The following is a 25,015-nucleotide window of genomic DNA, read 5'->3' as shown; positions in this document are numbered from 1 at the left end:
TCCTTAAAAAACTAAAAATAGAGCTACCATAGGACTGAGCAATCCCACTACTGGGCATATACCCTGAGAAAAGCATAATTCAAAGAGTCATATACCATAATGTTCATTGCAGCTCTGTTTACAATAGCCAGGACATGGAAGCAACCTAAGTGTTTATTGACAGATGAATGGATAAAGATGTGGCACATATATACGATGGAATATTACTCAGCCATAAAAAGAAATGAAATTGAGTTATTTGTAGTGAGGTGGATGGACCTAGAGTCTGTCATACAGAGTGAAGTAAGTCAGAAAGAGAAAAACAAATACTGTATGCTAACATATATATATGGTAACTTAAAAAAAAAAAAAGTTCTGAAGAACCTAGGGGCAGGACAGGAATACAGATGCAGACGTAGAGAATGGACTTGAGGACACAGGGATGGGGAAGGGTAAGCTGGGATGAAGTGAAAGAGTGGCATGGACATATATACACTACCAAATGTAAAATAGCTAGTGGGAAACAGCTGCACAGGGAGATCAGTTCAGTGCTTTGTGTCCACCTGGATGGGTGGGATAGGGAGGGTGGGAGGAAGACGCAAGAGGGAGGGCATATGGAGATATATGTATACGTATAGCTGATTCACTTTGTTATATAGCAGAAACTAACACACCATTGTAAAGCAATTATGCTCCAATAAAGATATAAAAAAAATAGGTTGCATAGACTCAAATGATTAGCTTTAGGGAGTAGGTGAAAATTGAAGATATTTTAACATGAATGCCTGTGTAACTGAAGTGAATGTGGTACATGTGGTGATGTAAGCTTATTTGAAAAAGCACATGTAACTCCCTGAATTTTTATACTTAAAAATCTATACCACATAATTTAGCACTTAATAGCATGTTAGTGATAAAAAGGGTATTTTCTTCTAGTAGATTCTAGGGTCCCCCTTTTTGTGTATTCCTTCTTTACAGGGCTGAGCATACAGTAAGTACTCAATAAATAATTCCCTTTATTATAATTATTGGCTATTGGAGTATTTGCAGGGAATTTAACATTTTTTATTTTGCTTTAAATATTAGATAAGTGTGTTTATGATTATATACCTTCCACTCCATTTAAACATTTTTAATTTTAATTTAATTTAAATTTTTTAATTAAACCACATTTCAGTGGGAATAACTTATAAGGTGAGACTTTATTTTTCTTACTGATATTTTTAGTTGGCAGGCCAAGTGTTTTTTTCTTACATTACGGTATTTTAATATTGTGTGCACGTATAATATATAGTGTTTTTATGTAATGAATTTATTATATGTGTGGAACAAATGTAAAATTCTGAATATAGCACGTGTTTTAAAATATCAGAGAATAATATTCATTTATTTAAATAAATTTTCTAATACCTCGTCATATTAAGTTGAATGTCAAAACACTCTGTTATTTCCTAGAGATCAAATGTTTCTATCCATCTCTTAAGTTCCTTTCTAGTTCTAATACGAATTTCCATCCTTTTTCTTTGCAAAACCTGGCCATAAAGAATTGAGCCTTTTTCTCTCTGTCTCTTTCTCTCTCTGATCCTCGTCATCTGATATGGCCTTTCTTTTTTTTCCTGCTTCATTAATTGCCCATTTGAAAAAAAAAAATCACTTCTATTTATGTCTTTACTTTCTTCCTTACAGATCTCTGTCCTTGTCTCTTTCACATTGTTATCAAAATTTAGTATTTTCTAGTATTTAAATTTTCTAATAGTCCCATCACTTTTCCACCTATAAGGTTATCAAATATTTACATTATCATCCTACCAGTAATAATAAGAGTCAAAGATACAGTAAGTGGTTTGGATAGCTTAGGTTATTCCAAGGGATGAGGAATAAATAAACTAGAGCTAAACTTCTTTAATAAAGGGAGACTTATATATACAAATGCAGATTGTAGCCTCTTAGAGTTCAAAACCCACTCCTATAATAGCTAATATTTCTAGTATTACACTTGTGGAAAAATGGGGATGATAATTTATCCAACAAAGCATCAACATTGTTAAGCATAATTGGCTATAGCCTTGTGTAGAGCAATGCAATAATAATAATATTGCCAACATATATTAAGCCCTTTGTGCTAGACACTGTTTTAAACACTTTACCCATGTTAACTCATATGATCATCCCAATGTCTTATTAATTTAATACTATTATTATTCTCATATTACAGAGGAGGAAATGAAAATACAGAAAAGATAAATGAATTGTCCATGGTCAGGGCATATAGCCTGTAAAGTGATAGTGCAAAGCCATTATCTGAACCCAGAGTTTGTGTCTTAATTATTATCCTATATGCTTCTCCAATATTCTGGGTCTTATAAAATAAATTAACAATCAGGCATATAAAAATTAAAGCATAAATATACAGATACTGCCTTCAGTGTATTAATGTAGCAGAAATTCATGCATTTATTCCACAAATAATTTCAGTTGCTTGTTGTGTGCATTATAGTGGGGTGACAGACAAAAAGAATACAAATAACAAACAACATTCTAGTAGATTATGAAATAAACAAAGGACAAAGAAAAAGAAATATGTAAGCATGTAGATGGTATTTAATTCCATGGGAATAAATGAGATAACAGAGAGTAGAAAAGAAAGAGAAGAGGACCTTAGATAATGCCTACATTTAGATGTTGGTCAGAGGGGTTGCTAACAAAGATACTAGAAAGGAGATACCAGTGAGATATAAGAAAAACAGGAGAGAGCATGCCAAAAAACACAAACAAACAAAACAACTTTTGAAAAGGTTTCAAGAGGAAGGAAGACAGTGAAAATCTGCTAAGTAACTTGGTAAGATGAAGAAAATGTGCATTGGATTTAACAGTAGAGAAATTGCGGGTTATCTTGAAAAGAGTAGTTTCAGTGTAGTTGTTATAATAGAAGTCAGATGATTCAATAAAACGGAGGCCTTTAAGTTGTAGGAAAGAGCAGAGAAAACAAAATGACCAACATCCTTGAGAAGGAGAGAGAGAAGACAGCATAATCCAGAGCACAAGTAGTGGATTTCCTCTCTATAGGGAGACAGACACTTCTCAACAGGAGGGAACCAGATACAATTGAGATAGATTTGTAGGTTTGGTGGGAAGCTAAAGGATATGTTTCTGAATGAAACAGAATATTATTAAATATTAATAATATTATTATTATTAAAATTATTATATTATTTTTATAGAATAATATTAAGACAACTGCTCTGGAAATATTGCAAATAATTTAATAGATTCCACAGTTTTATTTTTTCCATCTAACTTTGTGTTTTTATCAAAGAATAAACAGTATATTTAAAATATTAAAAATGGAGTGACCCATAAGTAATATATATATATGAAACAAGAGGATTATTATGACATTGATCCCTTAAATTTATCCACTTGATACGATAACTTATACTCTTAAATAGTTAATATCTTCATGCAATGTACAGTTATAATGCTTAAACATTTTTGAAAGATTAGTCTCTTAATTAATCTGTTAATCTCATTACTTTTTCTTGGATTCCTGATAACAATAGCTCTAAAATCTAAAGTGAAATTACAATGTAGATTTATATTATTCTGTGAAGAATTTCATCCTCTAATTAATATTGAAAAGATATTCCCTCAAATACACATGTTGCTTTATATCTTTGCTTAGTTGTTCAATACTCCAAAAAAGTGACTTCAGGTTTTCTGAAAGAGGCAAGCTGTTATATATACAAAATCCTTTTAAAAGGACAAGAGGCTTGGTATCTAAAAATCAAGATAATTTACTATTGTTTTTGATTATCTAAAGCTATTAAAAACAAAACTAGTTTGTTACTTGCACTTATTTGTTCTAAGCATTGTAGTGATTTAGAAAAAAATTACTCGATTTTAATTATTTGTATGTAGCTTAAATACATTGATATTAGATCATTATTTATATATGATTGTAAAGGAACAAATTTGACAACAGAATATGGAATGTTAGCTTGTACTGAGTCTCATAAGTTTAAGCCCAATCAGCTGATACAGTAGCTTCAAAATGCCAAGAACTTGCAGAGGAACAAAGGGATGGCTGGAATAATATTTTCTCCACTCCATAGAAGTCCATCAATTAGAGGGAGAGATAAAGCTAATGCAGGTAATTATGCTGTGAATCAGAATGACATAGAAAGGGTGACATGTATTCAAGTCAGAGTGATATTAAGGTCTGAAATCCGCAAATTAAAGGGTTATTATAATATATGTGTTTGTGTGTGTGTTAGGTAGAAGGCAGAATCAGACAAGAGATAATGGCTGTAGGACATGGGAGAATACTGAAGGAGCAAGTGAAACTGTGAATCAGAACCAAACAATGGGATGTAGGAAAAAAAAAAAGGCTATCAGAGAGGCTAGACCAGATATCTGAAGAAGGAAGGGGAAATTAAAAGAAGGAAAGAAAAAGAGGAGAAGGAGAGGAAGAAAGGAGGAGGAAAGGGGGAAGGAAGAAGGGGAAGAGAAGAAGGAGGAAATGCATACATTAATGGCTGGATAAAACGTTACATTTCTGGTGCAGAAGTCAACAACAGTGTAACTGCTCTTGACTGAATTCAGTTTACAGGGCTGTTGTCCATTCTGGAATGGGAATCATAAAATCATCAAAAGCAACGTGTATGTGTGTGTGTGTGTATGTGTGTGTGTGTTCTGTCCAATTAATTGTATGCACCATATTTATTACTTACATAAACACATACAATCAACAAATGTACAGTAAATACTTTTTCTTGAAATTACTAATTTATCACCAAAGAATAGCTGGTAAACTGGGTATAGTACTGCATTTCTGTTAAGAATCCTCCTATACAGATGGCCGTCAAACAACATGGGGGTTGTGGTACCAACCGTCTGAGCAGTCAAAAATATGCGTATAACTTTACATTCTCTCCTTCGTATAGGTGGTTCATACACAGATTCAACCAACCACAGGTTGTGTAGTACTGTAATACATAGTGAAGAAAATCTGGGTGTAAATGGACTTGCGCAGTTCAAACCCCCGTTGTTCAAAGGTCAACTGTACTTGTACTATTTCTAGATTACCAAAGCCCTCATTTCTATGCTTCTTTCCAGACTGTATTTTTGAAGTTGTTTATCATCTTTTTTCTACATAAGGAAGTCTACATTTTATGGCCTATTAAAAATAATAAAATATAATACATTGTAAAGCATTAATCATTACTAACTTAGGAAGTTATCCTCTGAAGCGTATTTAAAGCAAGAACACCTGGAAAAGGCTTTAAACCAAGGGAACACATATCTAATAATGGACTTAGAGAAATTTGAAAGTTTACCAGGGTCTTAGTATGGGTAACAAAACTTTCCTAATTTCTCTCATATCATATGAAGAAATTATTGTCTATGCTAAATGTTTATAAGTGAATTGTTTATAAGTTGAGATTGTTTTACAGAGTATGAATTCATTAAGGGAAATGATGGATCTTATCCAGACCCCTGAGGATGGGCAGATACACCTCTTTCTCAAGAATGTTCTGGTTTATGATTTTGGCCTGATGACTTACCTCACTTTCTCACAAAGGAAATGAGGATGAGTTCCAAGTCACCTTGCAATTATATTTCTCAAAGAAAGTCTGTACATATCAGATCTCCTCACCTTGCCCTGGAGGATGAAGTATGATGTAACTGAGGATTTTAGAAACCATAGGGTCTTTGTCCTTCCCTGGGAGCCCTTGGCATACCAATGTTGGCTTTATTTAGGTTGAGTCAGTGCTTATCTCCAATTACTCCTGAAGAATTTGTTACTGAACTGGTTGCCTGAACCCGTGCCAGGGTCCTAGCTGAGGCCAAGTCCATTTGTCTCTGTTGGAGAGATTCTTTTTCCGCTCGGATTTGCACAGCCAATCACAAAACCGATGCTGAGACTGGAACAGCATAATTTTTATTCAGTGGTAGAGAATGGAGAATTGAGAACTTAGTTTGCACATCAACTTCTCAATTCAGTTTGGGCTGAGACACCATATACATAGGAGGGTCGAGGTAAAAGAGGGATTTGGAAAGAGAGGGAGGAATATTCATGACTTATCTGAGAACAGGGGTGTGGTTTGTACAGGAACAGAGGCAACACTCATTTTCACTCCTTTGAGCTTTTCCTGTTGTTGTCATGGCAACTGTCAACTGTCATGACGCTAGTGGGTGTGTCATTTAGCATGCTAATGTATTACAGTGTCCATATAATGAGGCTCAAGGTCTACTGGAAATGAAATCTTCCACCATTTGGGGCTTAGCTGGTTATAATCAGTTCTTGTTTTTCTCTTTGCAGCTTCCCCCTGGAACTTAGATAAGAGCAATTGGTTTCCATTTGAGGGAGGGGCAGGGGTATGATTCTGGGGCAATAGCCTTGGTGACAAAATGACACAACTATAATTACCCATATGCTCAATTTTTTCATCTCTTATATGTCTTGGCTTACATTAGTGATGACACAAGATAGAGGCATTTGTTGAGACCTGTTTGAGTCAATATAATTTTCAGCTGAGTCAGGAGTTCAGGTTGATATTCAGACTTTGAATGTTTCTAAATCTGGAAAAAAAACCCAAACACAAGGAGTAAGATTAAGAAAAAAAAATACACTGTTACTTAACAGCTTCAAGTCGTTTCAATTTGCTTCCATACTCCCTTAGGGCAAATTGTTCCTTTGTTCTGGGAATGAGAGTAAATAGGTCTCCTTTGTTATGCAGTGTAAACTAAGACTCTCTTTTAACATGGAAATATTTGAGATACTCTAGTTCTAGGGAATTAACCTTTGGGATGATAGTAAAAGCCTGTCTTTGTTAGAGATGGATTGCAAAAATAAAAAGTCTTCCAGAGAGGTTGGGTTTCCTCTTGTTAGAGGGCTGAGGGCCTGAAGTTAACGGATCCACATTCATGAAAGGTAGCTTTATTGCAATACTTTGGGCACAAGAAGAGTCGAATTCAGATGGTGAAGGGTGATGCAGTTTTATAGATATGTTTGTTGCAGGAAGGGGACCCCTTCCAGGGCCCGAGAGTGGGCTCTTCTTTTTTTTTTTGCGGTACGCGGGCCTCTCACTGTTGTGGCCTCTCCCGTTGCGGAGCACAGGCTCCGGACGCGCAGGCTCAGCGGCCATGGCTCACGGGCCCAGCCGCTCTGCGGCATGTGGGATCTTCCCGGACCGGGGCACGAACCCATGTCCCCTGCATCGGCAGGCGGACTCTCAACCACTGCGCCACCAGGGAAGCCCTAGTGGGCTCTTTTTTAACACTTGGAAATGAATTGTCCAAGGAGACACACATGCTGCCAAAGCAAAATACTTTATTGGGAAGGAGCACCGTGGCAGAGAGCAGCAGGGTAAGGGAACCCAGGAGAACTGCCCTGCCACATGGCTCACAGTCTCAGGTTTTATGGTAATGGGGTTAGTTTCCAGGTTGTCTCTGGCCAATCATCTTGCTTATACCCATATGTGATCTGATTCAGTCCTTTCTGGTGGCCCTCACATCTCACAGCCAAGGTGGATTCCAGTGTGAAGGTTTCTGAGAGGTTGGCAGGACATATTATGGCTGGTGTCTCCTCCTTCCTTTTGGCCCCTCCCAAATTCTTCTGGCTAGTGGTAGCTTGTTAGTTCCTAGTTCCTTATCAGGATCTCCTGTTGTGAGGTAACTCCTGCAAGCAGTTATTATTGTGTCTGGCCAGGGCAGGTGGTTTTGGTCCATGGTTCCCTAACATGTTCATTCACTGGAACCCACATCATTAGTGGCTACTTGGATTGACATCTTCTTTCCATTATATATCTAGCTAGTTACTTTGCACATAATAGAACTATGGGTTTTGGTTTATTTATTTATTGCCTGCCATCTTACTGAACTCCTAATAATTCTCAGCAGATTCTCTATTGTTTAGGTGGTTAATTAACCCAAAAAAAAAACATTTTTTCCAGTAGAACTGTTCGTTGTGTAAATTTTTAGACTGTAATGTAGATATTTAATTTGTTTAGTTTTTAGTAAATTAGACTATAAAAAATGTTGTGCTTTTTAACAGTTAAAGGATTTAAGAACATAAAAATTTAGGTCAGAGTCTACAGGTAAAAGCTATTTCTGTAATTAGGGTTGATCAGCGCTGACATTCCACATATTTGGCAGTCTGTACTGGGTCAATCTGAATGGATGTCATTTGTTCAGGTCAGACATTGGGCAGTACCCTTTACTGGTACATGTCAGTCTTGGTGTGTGATTTGTTAATGACCTTAAATAATCTGAGGAGATTTTTAAAAAGCCTATATCTAAAAGATCTTTTAGATAATCATTTTATTGAATTAATAATTAATACAATTTAATTAATACAAATTAATGTGGGTAAAAAAACCCTGAAAATGACTAAAGTCTCCAGACAAAGGGGTGGCAAGTCTAATTTATAGTAGGCAATCTGCATAGAAATCTATTGCAATCCATTCACCAGTTCAATAGTTAGAAAAGTAAAAATAACCCATCTAGTTAATCACTTGTATCTATCAGTTGACATTTGGGCTGTTTCTGCCTTTGGCTATTATGAACAAAGCTGCAGTGAACATTTGTGTGCATGTGGATATATGTTTTCATTTTTCTTGGATAGATGTAACAGTGGAATTGCTACATCATGTAATAACTATATGTTTAAATTTTTGAAAACTGCCAGACTGTTTTCCAAAGCAGCTGTACTATATTGCATTCCCACCAGCAATGTATGAGGGTTCCAATTTCTCCACTTCTTTGTCAAAACTTATCTTTTTTGATTATAGTCATCATAGTGGATCTGAAGTATGATTTTGATTTGTGTTTCTTTGATGGCTTATAATGTTGAGCATTTTTCATGTCCTTATCAGTCATTTGTATACCTTCATTGGAGAAATATCTATTCAAATTATTTGCTCATTTTTTCCATTGTGTTGTTAATTTATTATTGAATTGTGAGAATTCTTTATATATTCTGGACACAAGACCATTATCACATAAATAATTTGCAAATATTTTCTCCCATTCTGGGGGTTGACTTTTTACTCTCTTGGTGGTGTCTTTTGAAGTACACAAGTTTTTAATTTTGATGAAGTCCAGCTTATCTATATTTCATTTGTCATTTATGCATTTGGTGTCATGTCTGAGAAGGCTTTGCCTAACCCACGTTTATTTTATTCTAAGAGTTTTGTAGCTTACCTTCTACATTTAGGTCTAAGATACATTTTGAATGGATGTGTGTGTATGGTATGAGGACATTATTTTTTTGAATGTGGATATATAGTCATTGTAAACCATTTGTTGAAGAGATTATTTTTTCACCATTGAATTTTTCTGATACCTTTTTCAAAAATCAATTTACCATAAAAATAAGGTTTTATTTCTGGACTATTGATTCTGTTTCACTGATCTATATGTCTATCCTTACGGTAGTACCACACTGTCTTGACTACTGTACCTTTGTAGTAACTTTAAAATCAGAAAGTTTGACTCCTTTAAGTTTGTTTTTCTTTTTAAAGATTGTTTTGGCTATTTTAAGTCCCTTGGATTTTCATGTGCATTTTAGGATCAGTTTGTTGATTTCTGGGAAAAAGCCATCTGGGATTTTGATAGGAATTACACTGAATCTGTAGATCTATTTGGAAACTATTGCAATCTTAATAACATTGTCTTCCAGTCATTAACATAAGTTACTTTTCCATTTTTTGTCTTTAGTTTCTGTCAATGATGTTTTGTAGTTTTTCAGGTAGAAGTTTTAAGATTATAATTCTTTTGCTAAAGTTATTTCTAATTTTATTTGCCTGTCATATTTTCTACTCTTTTAAATGCTGTTATAAATGGAATTGTCTTCTGAATTTCATTTTTTGATTGTTCATTGCTACTGTATAAAAAATACAACTGTATTTTGTATGTTGCTTTGTACCCTGCAACCTGGTTGACTGTTTTTATAATTCGAATAATTTTCTACTGAATTGCTTAAGATTTTGTATATCTAAGGGTATATCATCTGCAAAAAGAGATGGTTTTACTTGTTTTCCAATCTGGAATGATATTCCAGATTGGAAGGATGATATTCCTTCCTTCCTTTCTATCTTTTTTTTTTTTAATTTAAAAAATTTTCCCAATTACCCTGAGTGAATTTCCAGTACAATGCTGAATAGAGAGGCAAGAGTAGACTATCTTATCTTGTTCCTAGTCTTAGGGAGAAAACTTTCATTTTTTTCATGGCTAAGTAAGGTATAAGCCTTTTTTGTTTGTTTGTTTGTTTTAATAGGTTGATTTTATCAATTTGAGGAAACTCACTTCTATTCCTAGTCTGTTGAGTATTTTTATGATGAAAGTCTTTTCGATTTTGTCAAGTAAACCTGTAGATTAGCCATATCAAATATTGGCTCATTGTAATGAGGGAAACTGTACACCAGAAGAGCTGTAGCTTATCTCACCCCTATCCCAAAAGAGAAAGAAAAGTAATTATAAGAGGATTTTTAGAAAAAGGTGAGTTTAGGCAAAATTTAAGTAATATTTTGTTAGGCTTAAAGTAAAACAAGGCTATGTGTACTCTCTAGAGTTCAGCATCAGGTCTGGAGTGTGAACTGGACCCAGAATCTTGTTTCTCTGGAAACTATATAGTAAGATATATGTGGAATGTTGTGTCCAGAAACTTTTTATTTTAAGCTCTGTCCCTGGGTTGTAAACTGAGCCTGCTTCTCTGTGTCTTGAGATCCTCCAGACAAGATTGAGATGCTTCATACTACTGACATAATTTCCAGCAACAAACTTTCTGATATTCTTTGGCTTTAGAAAATAAGCCAGTGAATAAGAGAATATTATACTTTCAACAGGGAGGCCATTACAGTTGTAGCATGTCCTTGGGATAAATATTATTTCCTGTTAACTTTGTGATAGGATTTATCTGTGACGGTTATTCCAGCCATATGACTGGCAATGTTTTGTACATGTGGCTCCCTCCCAAGAATACTTCACTGGCTTTCCCATTTTGTAGACTCTTATCCTGCCTTTACAACACTGCACAGGCAGGAAGGAGCTGTTTTCTCTTCTTCAGTGGTGATGAGATGAAGGTGTTTTCTCTATGAAGTCCTTGGCTACCTGCCAAAATAGCACCATAATAGTTATTTTCTGACTTATGCCTATTCTACATCCTTGAGGTCCAACGCTGTATTCTACATCCTTGAGTTAACTCTGTATTAATTTACTCTGTTCAATATTTCAGGACTGGTTGATGGAATAAATAGGCATTTTACTTTAGTTTTCAGACTACGTATTATCTGCCAGGACCAGTGACTCAAAGTACTTATTTTACCTGTTCAACTGATTCAGGAACTTTAGTGTTCATGCACACACACACACACACACACACACACACACACACGTATCACATGATGCCTGTTATAATGTTAATTTCTTAGTATGCCTGCCAAAGTTATATATATGTATTCTTTCTTAAATTAAATATGCTAAGAGTACTAACTCAGAGAAAAACAGATAATATGAAGGAATGTCTATCATAAAATAGACATTAATGTCTTTATGTTATCTCAACTAAAATATTCTCATGATTTTAAAATTTAATATTTTCATGATTTTAAAAAATATATGTATATAGTCCCTTTCAGATTTTCTTCCCTTATACATTATTACAAAATATTGAGTATAGTTCCCTGTGTTATACAGTAGGTCTTTGTGGTTATCTATTTTATATATAATGGTGTGTCATTTATGTTTTAATTGGCCATTTGCTAATGACAAATATAATTTTTATAGGGAGTTAAATACCTTTTTTAAAATTAATTAGTTTATTTATATTTGTTCTGGGCTGTGTTGGGTTTTTATTGCTGCATGCGGGCTTTCTCTAGTTGCAGCGAGCAGGGGCTACTCTTCGTTGCGGTGCGCGGGCTTCTCATTGCGGTGGCTTCTCGTTGCGGAGCATGGGCCCTAGGCACACAGGCTCAGTAGCTGTGGCTCGTAGGCTCTAGATCACAGGCTCAGTAGTTGTGGCACATGGGCTTACTTGCTCCATGGCATGTGGGATCTTCCCGGACTAGGGATCGAACCCATGTCTCCTGCATTGGCAGGCGGATTCTTAACCACGGCGCCACCAGGGAAGTCCCCTAAATACCTTTTTAAGAGATAAATATTTTAAAATGTAGCACCAGATTATGATTAAGTGTACTGTCAGGTTGTCATCTATTACAAAAAAATAAAACAAAAGAGATTATACCTGGACAGTGAGATGTATTATGTACTCTAGTAAACTTGGAACTATGTCAGCCATAGAAAAGAAGCATCTGCTTCATCTCAATGGTAATACCAAGTGGTTTCTTCCTGATTTGGCAGGAAAAAGTGGCCATGAAGAAGATCTGTCAAAGTCAGTGGAAGGGGAAGATACAAAATGAGGATGGATTAATAATTTTGATTTGCTTGGATTTTTTCAGAGCCATGCCATTTCTCATTCTATTTGTGGATGATGAAAGAGTGGAATGCTGCTTATAATACAAATAAAGTTGGCTTCATTTCTGAAATGATGTGAAAGTGCTAAAAATACAGTGGAATAGATGATTTATTAATTAATAATTGAAATACTTTTGACCATTATCAACCTCCCACCTACTCACCTCAAATAGGAATACCATATGATTCATATAAGCAAAGCTTAATGGATTTTATTATGATTGTGTTTTATAATGTTTTCTTCCATCATCTCTGGCCTAGGCTTCCATACTAATCACCCATATTAATTTCTTATAAGTAGTTTTCTTGACTGTGTGAGAGGTTATTCATGGTAAATTACTAGTGATACAATTCACCCAGAGTCAGACAAGTTGAATCTAATGAATCATTTGTTTGGTTCCAGCTTGATGTACATTGAGAATAAGCAATAGCTGCTATAAATCCATCTCTAAATAATGGTGCTGAAGAATGTAGGCTTACAGAAGCACATGGACCTGTGTTAAAAATCTTGCTTCAATACTATTAGTTCTGTGACCATAGGTTTCAGTTTTCTTCTTAGGAAAGAGGAACAATAAAACTAACTTCACAGAGTAGATTTACACATAAAGTGATGTATGCAAACCAATTACACAATTCCTAGCAGAAAGACAGTGTCCAATAAATGGCAGATATTAATTTTATCATTAGTGGATTTTCCTCTGTTGCATGTAGAAAAAGAACAAAAGGACAAAATTTTAATAACATTCAAGAAATGTAGTTCAAAAGGTTTTAATATTGTTTTGCTCTCCCACTAAATCTTACTGACCATCAAAGTAAACATTTACCCATCTCAAACCTGAAAACAGCTCTTTTCATCTACCTGTTTCCAGAAGAGCTTAATAATTCTTTTGAGATTCCTTAAGAGAAAAGCAATAGAAAGACTCTGCCTGTTATAATGTTAATTTCTCAGGATGACTGCCAAAGTTATATACATATATATATTCTTTCTTAAATTAAATATGCTAAGAGTACTAACTCTGAGAAAAACAGACAATATGAAGGAAAAACTTTAATAATTTGGTTATACTTAAAGATGTACTCAAAGCACCTCTATGAAAAATAAACCAGTCACTTATGTTATCCTAGTGATTGGAAACACAATTTTAAAAAATGTCATGAAGAACCTAGGGGTAAGACAGGAATAAAGACACAGACCTACTAGAGAATGGACTTGAGGATATGGGGAGGGGGAAGGGTAAGCTGTGACAAAGCGAGAGAGAGGCATGGACATATATACACTACCAAACATAAGGTAGATAGCTAGTGGGAAGCAGCAGCATAGCACAGGGAGATCAGCTCCGTGCTTTGTGACCGCCTGGAGAGGTGGGATAGGGAGGGTGGGAGGGAGGGAGACGCAAGACGGAAGAGATATGGGAACATATGTATACGTATAACTGATTCACTTTGTTATAAAGCAGAAACTAACACACCATTGTAAAGCAATTATACTCCAATAAAGATGTAAAAAAAAAAAAGAAAGAAGTACTTTTGTTTTTCATATTGTCACTTTTATGTATTAGACTATGGGTACTACCATTTATCTTTTTCTGTCAACATTAAAGCATGCCTTAGGTCACAATTAATTTTATTTACTTTTGTTTTTGTATCACATTAGTCGAATAGAATAAAAAAAAATCATTGCATTAACTTATTACAACATTCTCTACCATGGTTTGATAGTTGCAAGTGTAGAGTTGTATTTTGGCTTTTTGATACTTTGTTGTAGTTTTTGATGTGTTTGTTTTTCCTTGATGTCTCTAGATATAGTGTCAAGATAAAACTCATTATGATTGTACTTAAATGGTATCTCTGACATATCATTTTCAAAAGCATCGATAAATTCTTGCACACTGGATACTTTTTGAAAATTAATTACTAAAATGTCAAAATAAAAGAGAGCCACCATTTTCCTAAATAAAAGGCAATTACTTAATTAAGGTTTTTTTGGATAAGAATATTCAGTCTTTAACGCATGTTTTTGTATAAATTCTCCATGAGCAGTTCACAGCTCAGTTTTACAGTGTGTAATCAGCTGTCATTGTAGGCATTATGTAGCATTACATAGGCATCATAATTATTATATTTTTGCTTTTTCTGTTCAGAAGCGAAGTCTTTTGTAGATAAAAGTATAATTTTTTTCTTTTCTTTCCCCTATCAGATGTGGGTTCTGTTGAAGGACTTGCCTATCACAGAGCCTGGGATACACTGTACTGGACCAGCTCCACTACCTCATCTATCACCAGGCACACAGTGGACCAGACTCGGCCTGGAGCATTTGATAGGGAAGCCGTCATTGCCATGTCAGAGGATGACCATCCTCATGTGCTAGCCCTAGATGAATGCCAAAAGTAAGAAATTTGTATTTCTTCATTATAATTATAAGTCAAAGACTATCAAAGCTATATTAATTTTAAAGAGAATTAGCATTAAAAATACAGATTTCCTTTGAAGTTCTCTTTTCACAATTCTTAAAACTGTTTTTTATAAGACTCTTTTTTATTATAAATGTGGATAATTGAAATCTGAACTCTTTAAATGCCAGGCATCACCTCCATGAGAGATTCAGTAAAAACAAAATTGAAGGATGAAAGGAAAAATAGAGACAATACTGTGATTGAATAGACATTTTTCATATATGTAAAAGAAATTAATGCATCACTGATTGAAATCATAAATTTGAAACAAAAATAACACTATTAACAAGTATTGAAACCTAAAAGGTGTTTCTGTAATTCAATTAAGTAATTTTAACAATTGGGGATCTGTCCAATTGAAATACAGAGGAAATAAATAACAGCAATAGATCTTTGTGTGCAGCTATAATTTCAACATGAGATACTTGACAATAGTCTACATGGTCCACATTGGTTTGATGATATATTGTGCAGGTATTTATAATAATACTTATGAAGAATTCATGGCAAGAAAAAATGTTCAGGCTATAGTATAAAATGTATAAAAAATAAAACAAATTAGAAAAAAGTTATGTTTCGGGGGATGCTATAAAGAACACAATTATATGAAAACTGAAGAATGAAGCTCAGGTTAAGTAGAAAACAAATATGTCTATGGAGTTTCACTCTTATGCAATATGGTAGGAATATTTGTTAACTACTAGAAAGTGCTTTTACTCTTAAACGAAACAAGGACACAGAAATTAGACCAATCTGGTTTCACTGAGCAGAAATAGAAGAACTTATTTTAGGTGTGTTGAAGCAAAATGGAAGAATAAAAAACAATGACTGATAAACACTAACCCTGATCACTTGAGAGAAGAAAAGAGCACATGAATTACTCAGTGTGAGAATAACTCAATCTGGATACTCTTATAGAACTAGAGATGAGAATTGACTTACTTTACTTAATTAAACATATTGAACTTATAAATTAAGACTCTAAAGTTTGAGAGATGCAGGTGAAGAGAAGGTTGACTCCTCACACAGATTTGGTTACTTAGTTCAGGTGGACACAGGCCTCTAGATGCCTGGGCAGAGCTAGTTCTGCTCACACCACTGCCCTATCAGTAGGGCTTGTTGTTGAGTCAGCTACACTGATCCACCAGGAGAGTCTTAGGACAATAATAAATATCCTAAAGTTGATCAAAGGAATTTATAAGACAATTTTCAGGTAAACATGAGGGAGACCACTGATGATATTATACATGATTAATTTTAATTGATAAGTGCTTTATCCTATAATTATCAGTTACATAGTCTAAAATTACACTTTCATCTTATATATGGTGAACTGTAAATTAGATTTAAACACACTAAAGTATTTTAATTGGAAAATTATATGTAATTAAAGTTTAAAGTATAAAAATATTTTTATCATTAAACATATTAATGACACCTTCAAATCACTTTCATATGTTAGTTGATTAACAGAAATTTTAAAATCAAATCAATTTCTAGATGAAAGACTACTTGAGTTCAAAACTTGGCTCTGTAACTATAACTAATATTCAAGCTCTCTGGCCTTTGTTTTCTTATATGTGAAAGGGTGAAACTAAAGAAGTACTAATACCTTGGAAATTCTGTACTTCTAAAGCCCACAATCTAGAAAAATATTGCAAATAAATTGTGTATTTAATACCTCATATTATTTGGATAACTTTTTTTTTTTTGGCGGTACACGGGCCTCTCACTGTTGTGACCTCTCCCGTTGCGGAGCACAGGCTCCGGACGCACAGGCTCAGCGGCCATGGCTCACGGGCCCAGCCGCTCTGCGGCATGTGGGATCTTCCCTGACCGGGGCACAGACCTGTGTCCCCTGCATCGGCAGGCGGACTCTCAACCACTGCGCCACCAGGGAAGCCCTGGATAACTTTTTAAACTAAATTTTTCATTTTAAAAGTTACAAGATGTGGTTAAAACTGCTGCATGATTTAAGAAAGTGGAATGCCATTTTTTTTTTTTTGGCAAATTTACTGATTCATAGGACAAACTATTTTGACACTTTCTCACTTAGAACACTTTTATGTTCCACAGAATAGATTAAAATGCTATGAAGTAAAAAAAAAAAAAAATGCTATGAAGTATTTTAATAAAGAGCATAGATGACCCAGCTTTCCCTAATTGGTGGGGTTACTTTTTTTAATTAGCAAGTAGAAAGTTTTTTTTGTGTGTGTGTGAAGTTGAGTGTTGTCTAGTAATAAGTTTTTGCATAATACTTAAAAAACATATATTGAATAATTATGTTGGCTATAATCCTACATTGTCTTTACATGTCTTTACATAGGAATGATATATGCAATCTTGTTGTAAATATGAAATATTATTCCAATTAGTTTTTCTCTGTATTTATTAAACATATTTTTTCAAAATGTATAGCAGCCTGCCTGTCAGCCTCCCTCCTTCCCTTCTTCCTTTCTTTCTTCCCTCTCTCCCTTCCTCCCTTTTTCCTTCCTTCTCCCCTTCCTCCCTCCCTCCCTCCCTCCATTCTTTTCTTCTTTTCTTCAGTTCAAAAACTGATCTTCAAGTAAACTCTTAGGGATACTCCTAAATATAAAGGGAGAGAAAGGAGCTGTTTCAGTAAAAGCAGGCCTTGGAGACTGGAACCCTATAGCCTCTCCACTCTTCCAGTGACCTTTAAAGGCTTCCATAGACTCCTAGGCCTTCTTCAAAGAATAGTTTGACAAACACTGATTTAAAATATTCTAGAAAATCTGTAAGTAACAGATACTATGTTTAAGGATTTGAGAGTGACCCCTGGAATTCTAGAAACAGCACTGTAATTTATAGAAAAATCACACTGATAAACAAAGGAGGGAAAAAAGACATTAAATAAATATAGGAGTTTAGTAATTGCTCTAAAACATAAACAGAGAAGAATGCAGAATTTAAAAAGCAAACCTAGAAGGAGAGAGAGATTTTGATTTTCACCAACTGAAGGAGAGAAATATTGTTAGGTTAAGAACGATGTCCCAAATGATAACAACACAGGATCTGCTGAAGCATTATAATAATAAGTTAGAGTATATTTGAAGTTCATAGAAAATTTAAAATAACTATTTTTGTCCCTGATTAAAATAAATCTTTACTATGCATCAAACTGATTCAGTTTAATTAAGTTACTATTTGAGAGATACTTGTTTTTCAGAAATATTTTCCAGGTCATTTAAGAAACTGAGAAAAAAATATATGCAACTATAATATACATATTTCCCCTTATTACTAAAACTTCCTCAAGGGTCATAGAATATGAGATAAATAATTTTGCTTCTTTTTAAATAATTTGACATTGCCATGTTTCTACTAATGTTGTTACTGGTAATGAAAATTTTAATCTATTACCACAATTTTCATTTTAATTAGTTTAATGTTTTGGACCAACTGGAATGAGCAGCATCCAAGTATCATGAGAGCTACTCTGATTGGGAAAAATGCTCAAGTGGTGGTCAGTACAGACATACTCACTCCAAATGGACTCACCATTGACCACCGTGCAGAGAAGCTGTATTTCTCAGATGGCAGCCTAGGAAAAATTGAAAGGTGTGAATATGATGGATCCCAGAGACATGTAAGTTAACTGAGAATTTCTTGATTATGGATTTGGAAAATGATACATTTGGAAAATACATGCTTTATAGTGCCTAAAATATGCATATTAAGGGATTTCAAAATAGCTAATTGTTCGAACCAATACAACTGATTAATCTGTTCAGTGAAAAACAAAACAGCAGATAAAATTTTGAAAACTTTCTTAAGTGCATTTGCTACCATGGAGACAGTCCAACTCTTATGGAGAAACAATAACTGATTTTCTCCTAGTTATGAACTGAATTGGTATTGTTACAGTGATTTGCGTAAACTTCATTGTTATTTATAATTTTTTAAAATGTGAAATGAAATTGGTTAGCTGCCCTAGGATAAAAGAACATTGGAAAGTAATGAAATGATCCTCTGTCTGTGTTTGGGTCCTCAAAGCAACCTCAGAAGCTTTGAAGAGAGAAGAGTGGAATTCCTTTCACAGGCTCATTCTCTGTCTCTTTTCTCTGAATTCCAAATAATATGTTAATGGGAGTGTCTTTATGCTGCCCCTGGAGAACATTTACAGGAGATATTTAGGGCCTGTAGAATGGTGAACGTCCAGTGCCTAACTTTATCTTATGAGGACGGTAGCCCTTGGCATCTGGGAAAACTCAGGGTTTAGAAGGGTAGGGTCTGGTTTGTCACACCACTGGAGGAATCTACCCCAGCCCCTCTTCACCAGTGCATGCTTGAATGACAAAATGATCCTGAGGCTCTTAGCTCTTCCACTGAGCTTCTGGAAGGACCATCTTCATGGGCCATATTTTCTCTATCACAACTGCAGTGCCTTATGGTATTAAAGCAACATAGAGAATACGTATGAATAGCTGTGGCAGTATTTCAATAAAACTTTATTTACAGAAGCAGGCAACCAAACAGCAGGCCATATTTGCTAACACCTGATTTATACCATTAAACACACTGTTTAATTCAATTGAGTATATACCTGTACGTATATATCTACATATTATATGTAATATAGATATAGATATCTATACTTACATACATATATAATATTAAATATGTATATATACACATGTTATATTATATAGTGTAACATAGATATTTATCTTAGGGCAACTAACTAAATGTATATATACATATATGTGCATATTGCATATACATATATTGCCTATATGTATATATGTGTGTATATATAGATATGTATATGTGTTTGTGTGCATGTATGTGTGTGTGAGTTTCTTGAAGAAGGAACAAATGCATTGATTTACATTCTAGTATAGGCACCTCATGTAATTGTGGAGTGGATACTTCAAGTAGCAGTGATATAGTACAGTTGAGTGCTTAAGGAAAATTGAAATAATCAGCTAAGATCTGATGAGTTCAGTTTGTGCTAAAGGTAATAATTCTGATCAAAGAATTCTTTGCCTAAATTCTTGGTCTATCTTTTCAATTAAAGGCCATGTGACCTAGGGCAAATTACTTAGTCTTTATGAATTCTAGTTTTCCGACATGCAAATTTCAGGGTTATTATGAGGATATAGTGTGAAAATATATGGCTCAGAATACAGCAAAGAAATCCTAAATGAACTTAGTGGGTAATGCTTTTGAAAAATAGGTAAATCATTATCCTGGATATGGTATTATTTTTTTATTATGGCCTAATACAGAAAATGCTTCTGTAACTCCTTCTAACAACATTTTGTCCACTTTAACTTATTTTTTATATACATGGTTTTCTTTTCCCTCCTCAGTCTACTGTTATGTATGATACTTATAGCTACTCAAGGTGATCCAGTAATCAGATCGCTCTGATCTAAATAATTCAAAGGCTTTCTTTTGACATTAAAAAAATATGCACAGTTATGATTCCAGCTCTCCATTTCCCATCCTAGTCTAAACCAGGATAATTTCTGGCTGGTTGTAGTTAACAATGCTATATTGTACATTTGAAGTGGCTAAGAGAGTATATTTTTATAGTTTTTACCGCCAAAAAAAAATTGTAACTATGTGAAGTGATGGATATATTAACTAAACTTATTGTGGTAATCATTTTGTAGTATATACATATATCAAATCATTATGTTCTATACTTTAAACTTACATAATGTTATATGTAAATTATATGCCAGTAAAGCTGGACAGAAAGATTTCTGTCCTGTAGAGATGACAATGTTGAGTAGAGAACATTACTTTAAAGGATACGGGTGTATTCCCCCATACAACATTGATCCATTTTGTCTCAAAGTTAGAACTACATAATCCTTTTCCTCTTCTCCAGTAAATCAGCTTTACCGACCAGCTTTACTGGTTGGGCCTAAAAATTGGGAAAATACTTCAATGTTTATTGTGTTCTTACATGAATCTCACTATTTTGCTGGTTTTCCAGATTCTATTGCCAGTGTTGATCATGGGTACCTTGAATTTACCACCAACTTATATACTCTTTGTGATATCCATTGTTTCCTATATTTTAGTCATGATTTTACAACTAGAACTTGTTATCTGTTCCTGAATTCCATTTTTTAATTGACATGAATTTCTGAATACTTATTACACTTTAAATTGCCTGTTTTCGTGAACAATCAGCTGTTTATATAATCTTTTACTAATATAAGCGTAGAATTTTGAGGCTGAGAGTATAACTGAGGAGCTAGGTCATCTCCTATTATCTTTAGAAAGGTTAAATATGCAATCTGGCTTATGTTTCAAGATTTTAAAAAAGGATATTTCCTGAGGAAGAAAGAAATAGTACTTATTCTGAAAGAAATATTCTGGGGATATGGCATAATATTATAGAAGTCTCAGAAACTCTAAAAACTCTTCTATTATCTGATAACTGTTGAAAAAGTGGACCAATTTGTCTAATACCCTATCCATTCACTCCCCAGTTTTATATTTTTAATTACATGTACAAAAGTGTGAATAGTATCAATTATTAATTTGATTTGTGCCTATCCACTTGAGTTGAAGTCTTGGAAATCAAAGGATACCTTCTGGAACAGATTTCTTTTTAAATCCTCACAGAACCTAAGAGCTCCTTATCTGAAAAACTTGCATGTAACCAGTTCATTCATTCTAATCTTCATTCGATCTCTCTGTACCAGGCCCTTTTGTTTATGTGTCTGTGTGTTTCCTACTATGTCTGTTCCTCACTCCTATATGGTTCCCCTTGGGCAAAAATACTAATGTAATTGATATATATCCATCCAATTACATATATATATATACACACACACATATATACATATAATACACATGCATGTATACATATATATTTAAAATAGATCAAGTAACCAACATAATGAATTTCATTTTTACATTTTTGGAATACACTATACAAGGCACTGCAGAAATGTGTGATGGGGTATAATCATGGAGTTAAAAAGAATGACATTTAGGAAGTAAAAATATAGAAGGTTAAAATAGTCTATGAAAGACTTAAAATGCCAAGAAATATAAGAAGAGTTGTAAAACATTGTTTAATTTATAAAGTCAAAAAGAACTGAGACAATGCAATATAAATGAGTGGCCAGAGAAATAATAATTTCAGAAAGAAACATTTCCTTTGCATAGATGTATATTTTCTAGCTTTGGATGACACAGATGATCATAGAGCATATAGAGAGATCAGATATCCCCAGGGGAGGTGACAGATTGGAAAGAAGCTAGACATTAAAATCTGAAATATTTGAGAAAGCATCTTCTTTAATGAAAAGAAAGCAAGCTGTTTATTAAGTTAATTGATAAAGTTTGGAGAGATTCTTGTAAATCTAGGCATTTTGAGCCTACAAAGTCAGTACAGTGCTATTCCTCTCCCGAAGTGTGTTTGAAGAGCCCTTCTTCTCTTGAATTTCCATAGGAATTAAACTGTGGTCAAGCACTGTTTTTAAACTCTGGTTTAAACAGTCTGATAGGCTTAATTCCTGCATTACATCTTAAAGCCTTTAAATGCTCATGTACATTATAAATCTTTAGAATGGAACACAGTTATGTAGCTTTGTTCTTATCAGGAAATCTTTTTTTTTTTTTAACATGGTATGCCATGGGCTTAAGTGTTTGTAGGGATTTGAAAAATACTGATACACTATTTACCAGTCACTTAGTTTATTAGAGGAATATTATAGAACCCATCACTAATCAGTAGATTAGGGAAAGAGATCCTTTCAAACATCAAAAGAGAAATCAGAAAAAAAATATGTTTTTTAAAATACATTTTACCTTTTCTATTATAGTTATGTGATAATATTTAGCTAAACAAATTCATTCATAGGTTTAATTTCTTTTGTCAAACTCAGAGTTAGATTTTATTTTTCTGTTTCATCTTATAGTGAGGTCATAATAAAATACAGGTACACACAGTTTAAATCTGACCTGTATTGATAAAAATATACAATAATTGGCTGGGTTTTTTTAAAATTTTAAATACACATTAACTTGTATGGTGGTCCTACCTATAAATTTTATTGAGGAAAGCATTCTCTGTCTAACCATATACAATTGAATGCTTTTGTGTGATCTAGTTATTAGGGAAAAAAACAGATAATAATTTCATTCTGTTTTATTTTTATTTCTGTTCTATATCTGTTGTTCCAGTAGATGAAACAATAACTAATGTTGACAGGGGCTAAGACAGCATGATTATAGCCTTTCTCTCTGGTGTTACCCTGTAAGTGTTAATCATTTCTTGGAAGGCATCTGCTACCTGAGTGACACAAACCCTTCCAGAAGAGATGTTGTTTATATTCCTAGAAATTGCAATTGCTGATGTTTCTTACTTTTGACATTCTTTTAGAAACTTTGTCCAGAGTTCTTTTTTTTTTTTTTTTTTTGGTTTGGTTTGGTTTTTTTTCAGAGTGTATTCCCAGGCAGAAAAAATAAGTCCTAAGACCTATCTTTAGAATGAGAAGGATACAGGATAATCTGTCTTCTAGATAAACACATTCTGATGACATGAACTCTTTTGACTGACAATAGGAAAAATAGTTTTTTTTTAATTAGTCAATTAAAAGTAAGATCAAACACAAGAATATTTGATGTCCTATTTTTTATGGCACCAAATATTTTCTTTCTCCTTATAGAATCAGTTATTTCATTCCATAAATGAATCAAGAAATAGATGTATCTATCATATCTCTCTCTCTCTCTCTCTCTCTCTATTATATATCTATCTATCCATCCATCTATATCTTCTACCTAATCTGTAAATGTCTATGCTATCTACTCTTTTTGACAATATAGTTTTATTTATGCTATGAAACCTAGAGAGCCCGAACTCTGAAACTTATAGAATAAGTTTTGATGCCCAGAAAAGTGAATTTTCTGACGACATGTTAAGTTTGAATTAGTCAGTTTAAAACCATATCCTGTCACCAAAGAAAAGGCACTGTGGTTTCAACTTTATAAAACATGTAAAACATTTTAATTTAACAATTTAAATGTTTGATTTAAAAATCAATGTCAGCATAAGTAGTCACTAAAAAGTTAAGTGAACTGGAAATTTTTCCACCATTAACTGGAATAATCCAGTATTATTTCACAAATTAGGAAACTCAGACCCCAAAAGGCTACATTAATTTCTAATGTTCCTGTGTCCAATATCTAATGTCAGTTATAATTCCCAGCTCTTTATTAAAGCCAATATTATTGTTATTATTTATTTTGTTTATTATTATTTTTTTATTATTATTTAATTTTAATTTTTTGGCCGAGCTGTGCAGCAGGTGGGGATCTTAGTTCCCCAACCAGGGATCAAACCCGCACCCCCTGCAGTAGAAGTGTGAAGTATTAAACACTGGACCACCAGGGAAGTCCCCCAATGTCCCTTTTTTTATTTTAAAAATGTTCTATAACATTCCCATTCCTATTGAAAATGAAATTTTGTATTATATCTATATATAGGTAGATAACTTTTCAAAACTCAAATTAATATCTAAGTATAAATAAATAAATAAATATAAAGTAATTTATAATAAAATAGGACATATTCCAATATGTAAATGTACAAAAATAAGAGAGAAAACATGAGGAAGTGATCAAGATCTTTTCACTTATGCCTGGAATCATCATGAATGTGACAGCTGTGAAGGCAGACTCATATCAGGTGTGTTGTACTGGATACTCAAGTACTGAGAGCAGTGCTGCCCTGGGTGATGTATTTTCAAAATTGGTAATGAGTTCTTGATAAAATTCTAAACAAAATGAAGTGAAGCCATCCCTCAGTTTACATGGAATGTGACTGCCTCCATTGTACATCACTAAGATGGAAAATTGTTTTAAATTAAATATGAAGAAAAGTCTCCTGACAGCAAGTGATCTTTCTACTCTGTCTCTAATGCCTCAAACACATGGGATGCTGGGCCTGTCAACAGCTAGATGGACCATAGCCAAGAAGGAAGAGTGTCTGTTTGTTAGTGGAAGCATTCTGTGAACTTGAATTCTAACAGATGAGCCAATGGAATATAAGGAACTGACTGTATCCATTGTCTGCTGTATAACAGGCGTGCAGTGAGGTATATTACAAATGAGTC

At 33.9% G+C, this 25,015-nt stretch overlaps 1 protein-coding gene across 9 annotated transcripts in view; it reads left to right on the top strand.

Moving 5' to 3' along the window:
- LRP1B (LDL receptor related protein 1B) overlaps positions 1–25,015 on the top strand; it is a 1,831,517-nt gene that overhangs the window by 1,482,890 nt on the left and 323,612 nt on the right. For all 9 annotated transcript variants that reach the window (XR_013828854.1, XM_079925113.1, XM_079925117.1 and 6 more), the window contains 2 exons: positions 14,651–14,840; positions 18,309–18,513. Coding sequence is in view for 8 of the 9 variants with exons in the window: in XM_079925113.1 (XP_079781239.1) it covers positions 14,651–14,840; positions 18,309–18,513 (395 nt within the window). In the remaining variant the exon portion in view is untranslated. The remainder of the gene's footprint in view (positions 1–14,650; positions 14,841–18,308; positions 18,514–25,015) is intronic.

The sequence above is a fragment of the Stenella coeruleoalba genome (genome assembly GCF_951394435.1).
Source record: "Stenella coeruleoalba genome assembly, chromosome: 6".
Taxonomy (NCBI): domain Eukaryota; kingdom Metazoa; phylum Chordata; class Mammalia; order Artiodactyla; family Delphinidae; genus Stenella; species Stenella coeruleoalba.
The sequence above is the reverse complement of the archived record's forward strand: the minus strand, read 5'-3'. Positions and strand labels throughout refer to the sequence as shown.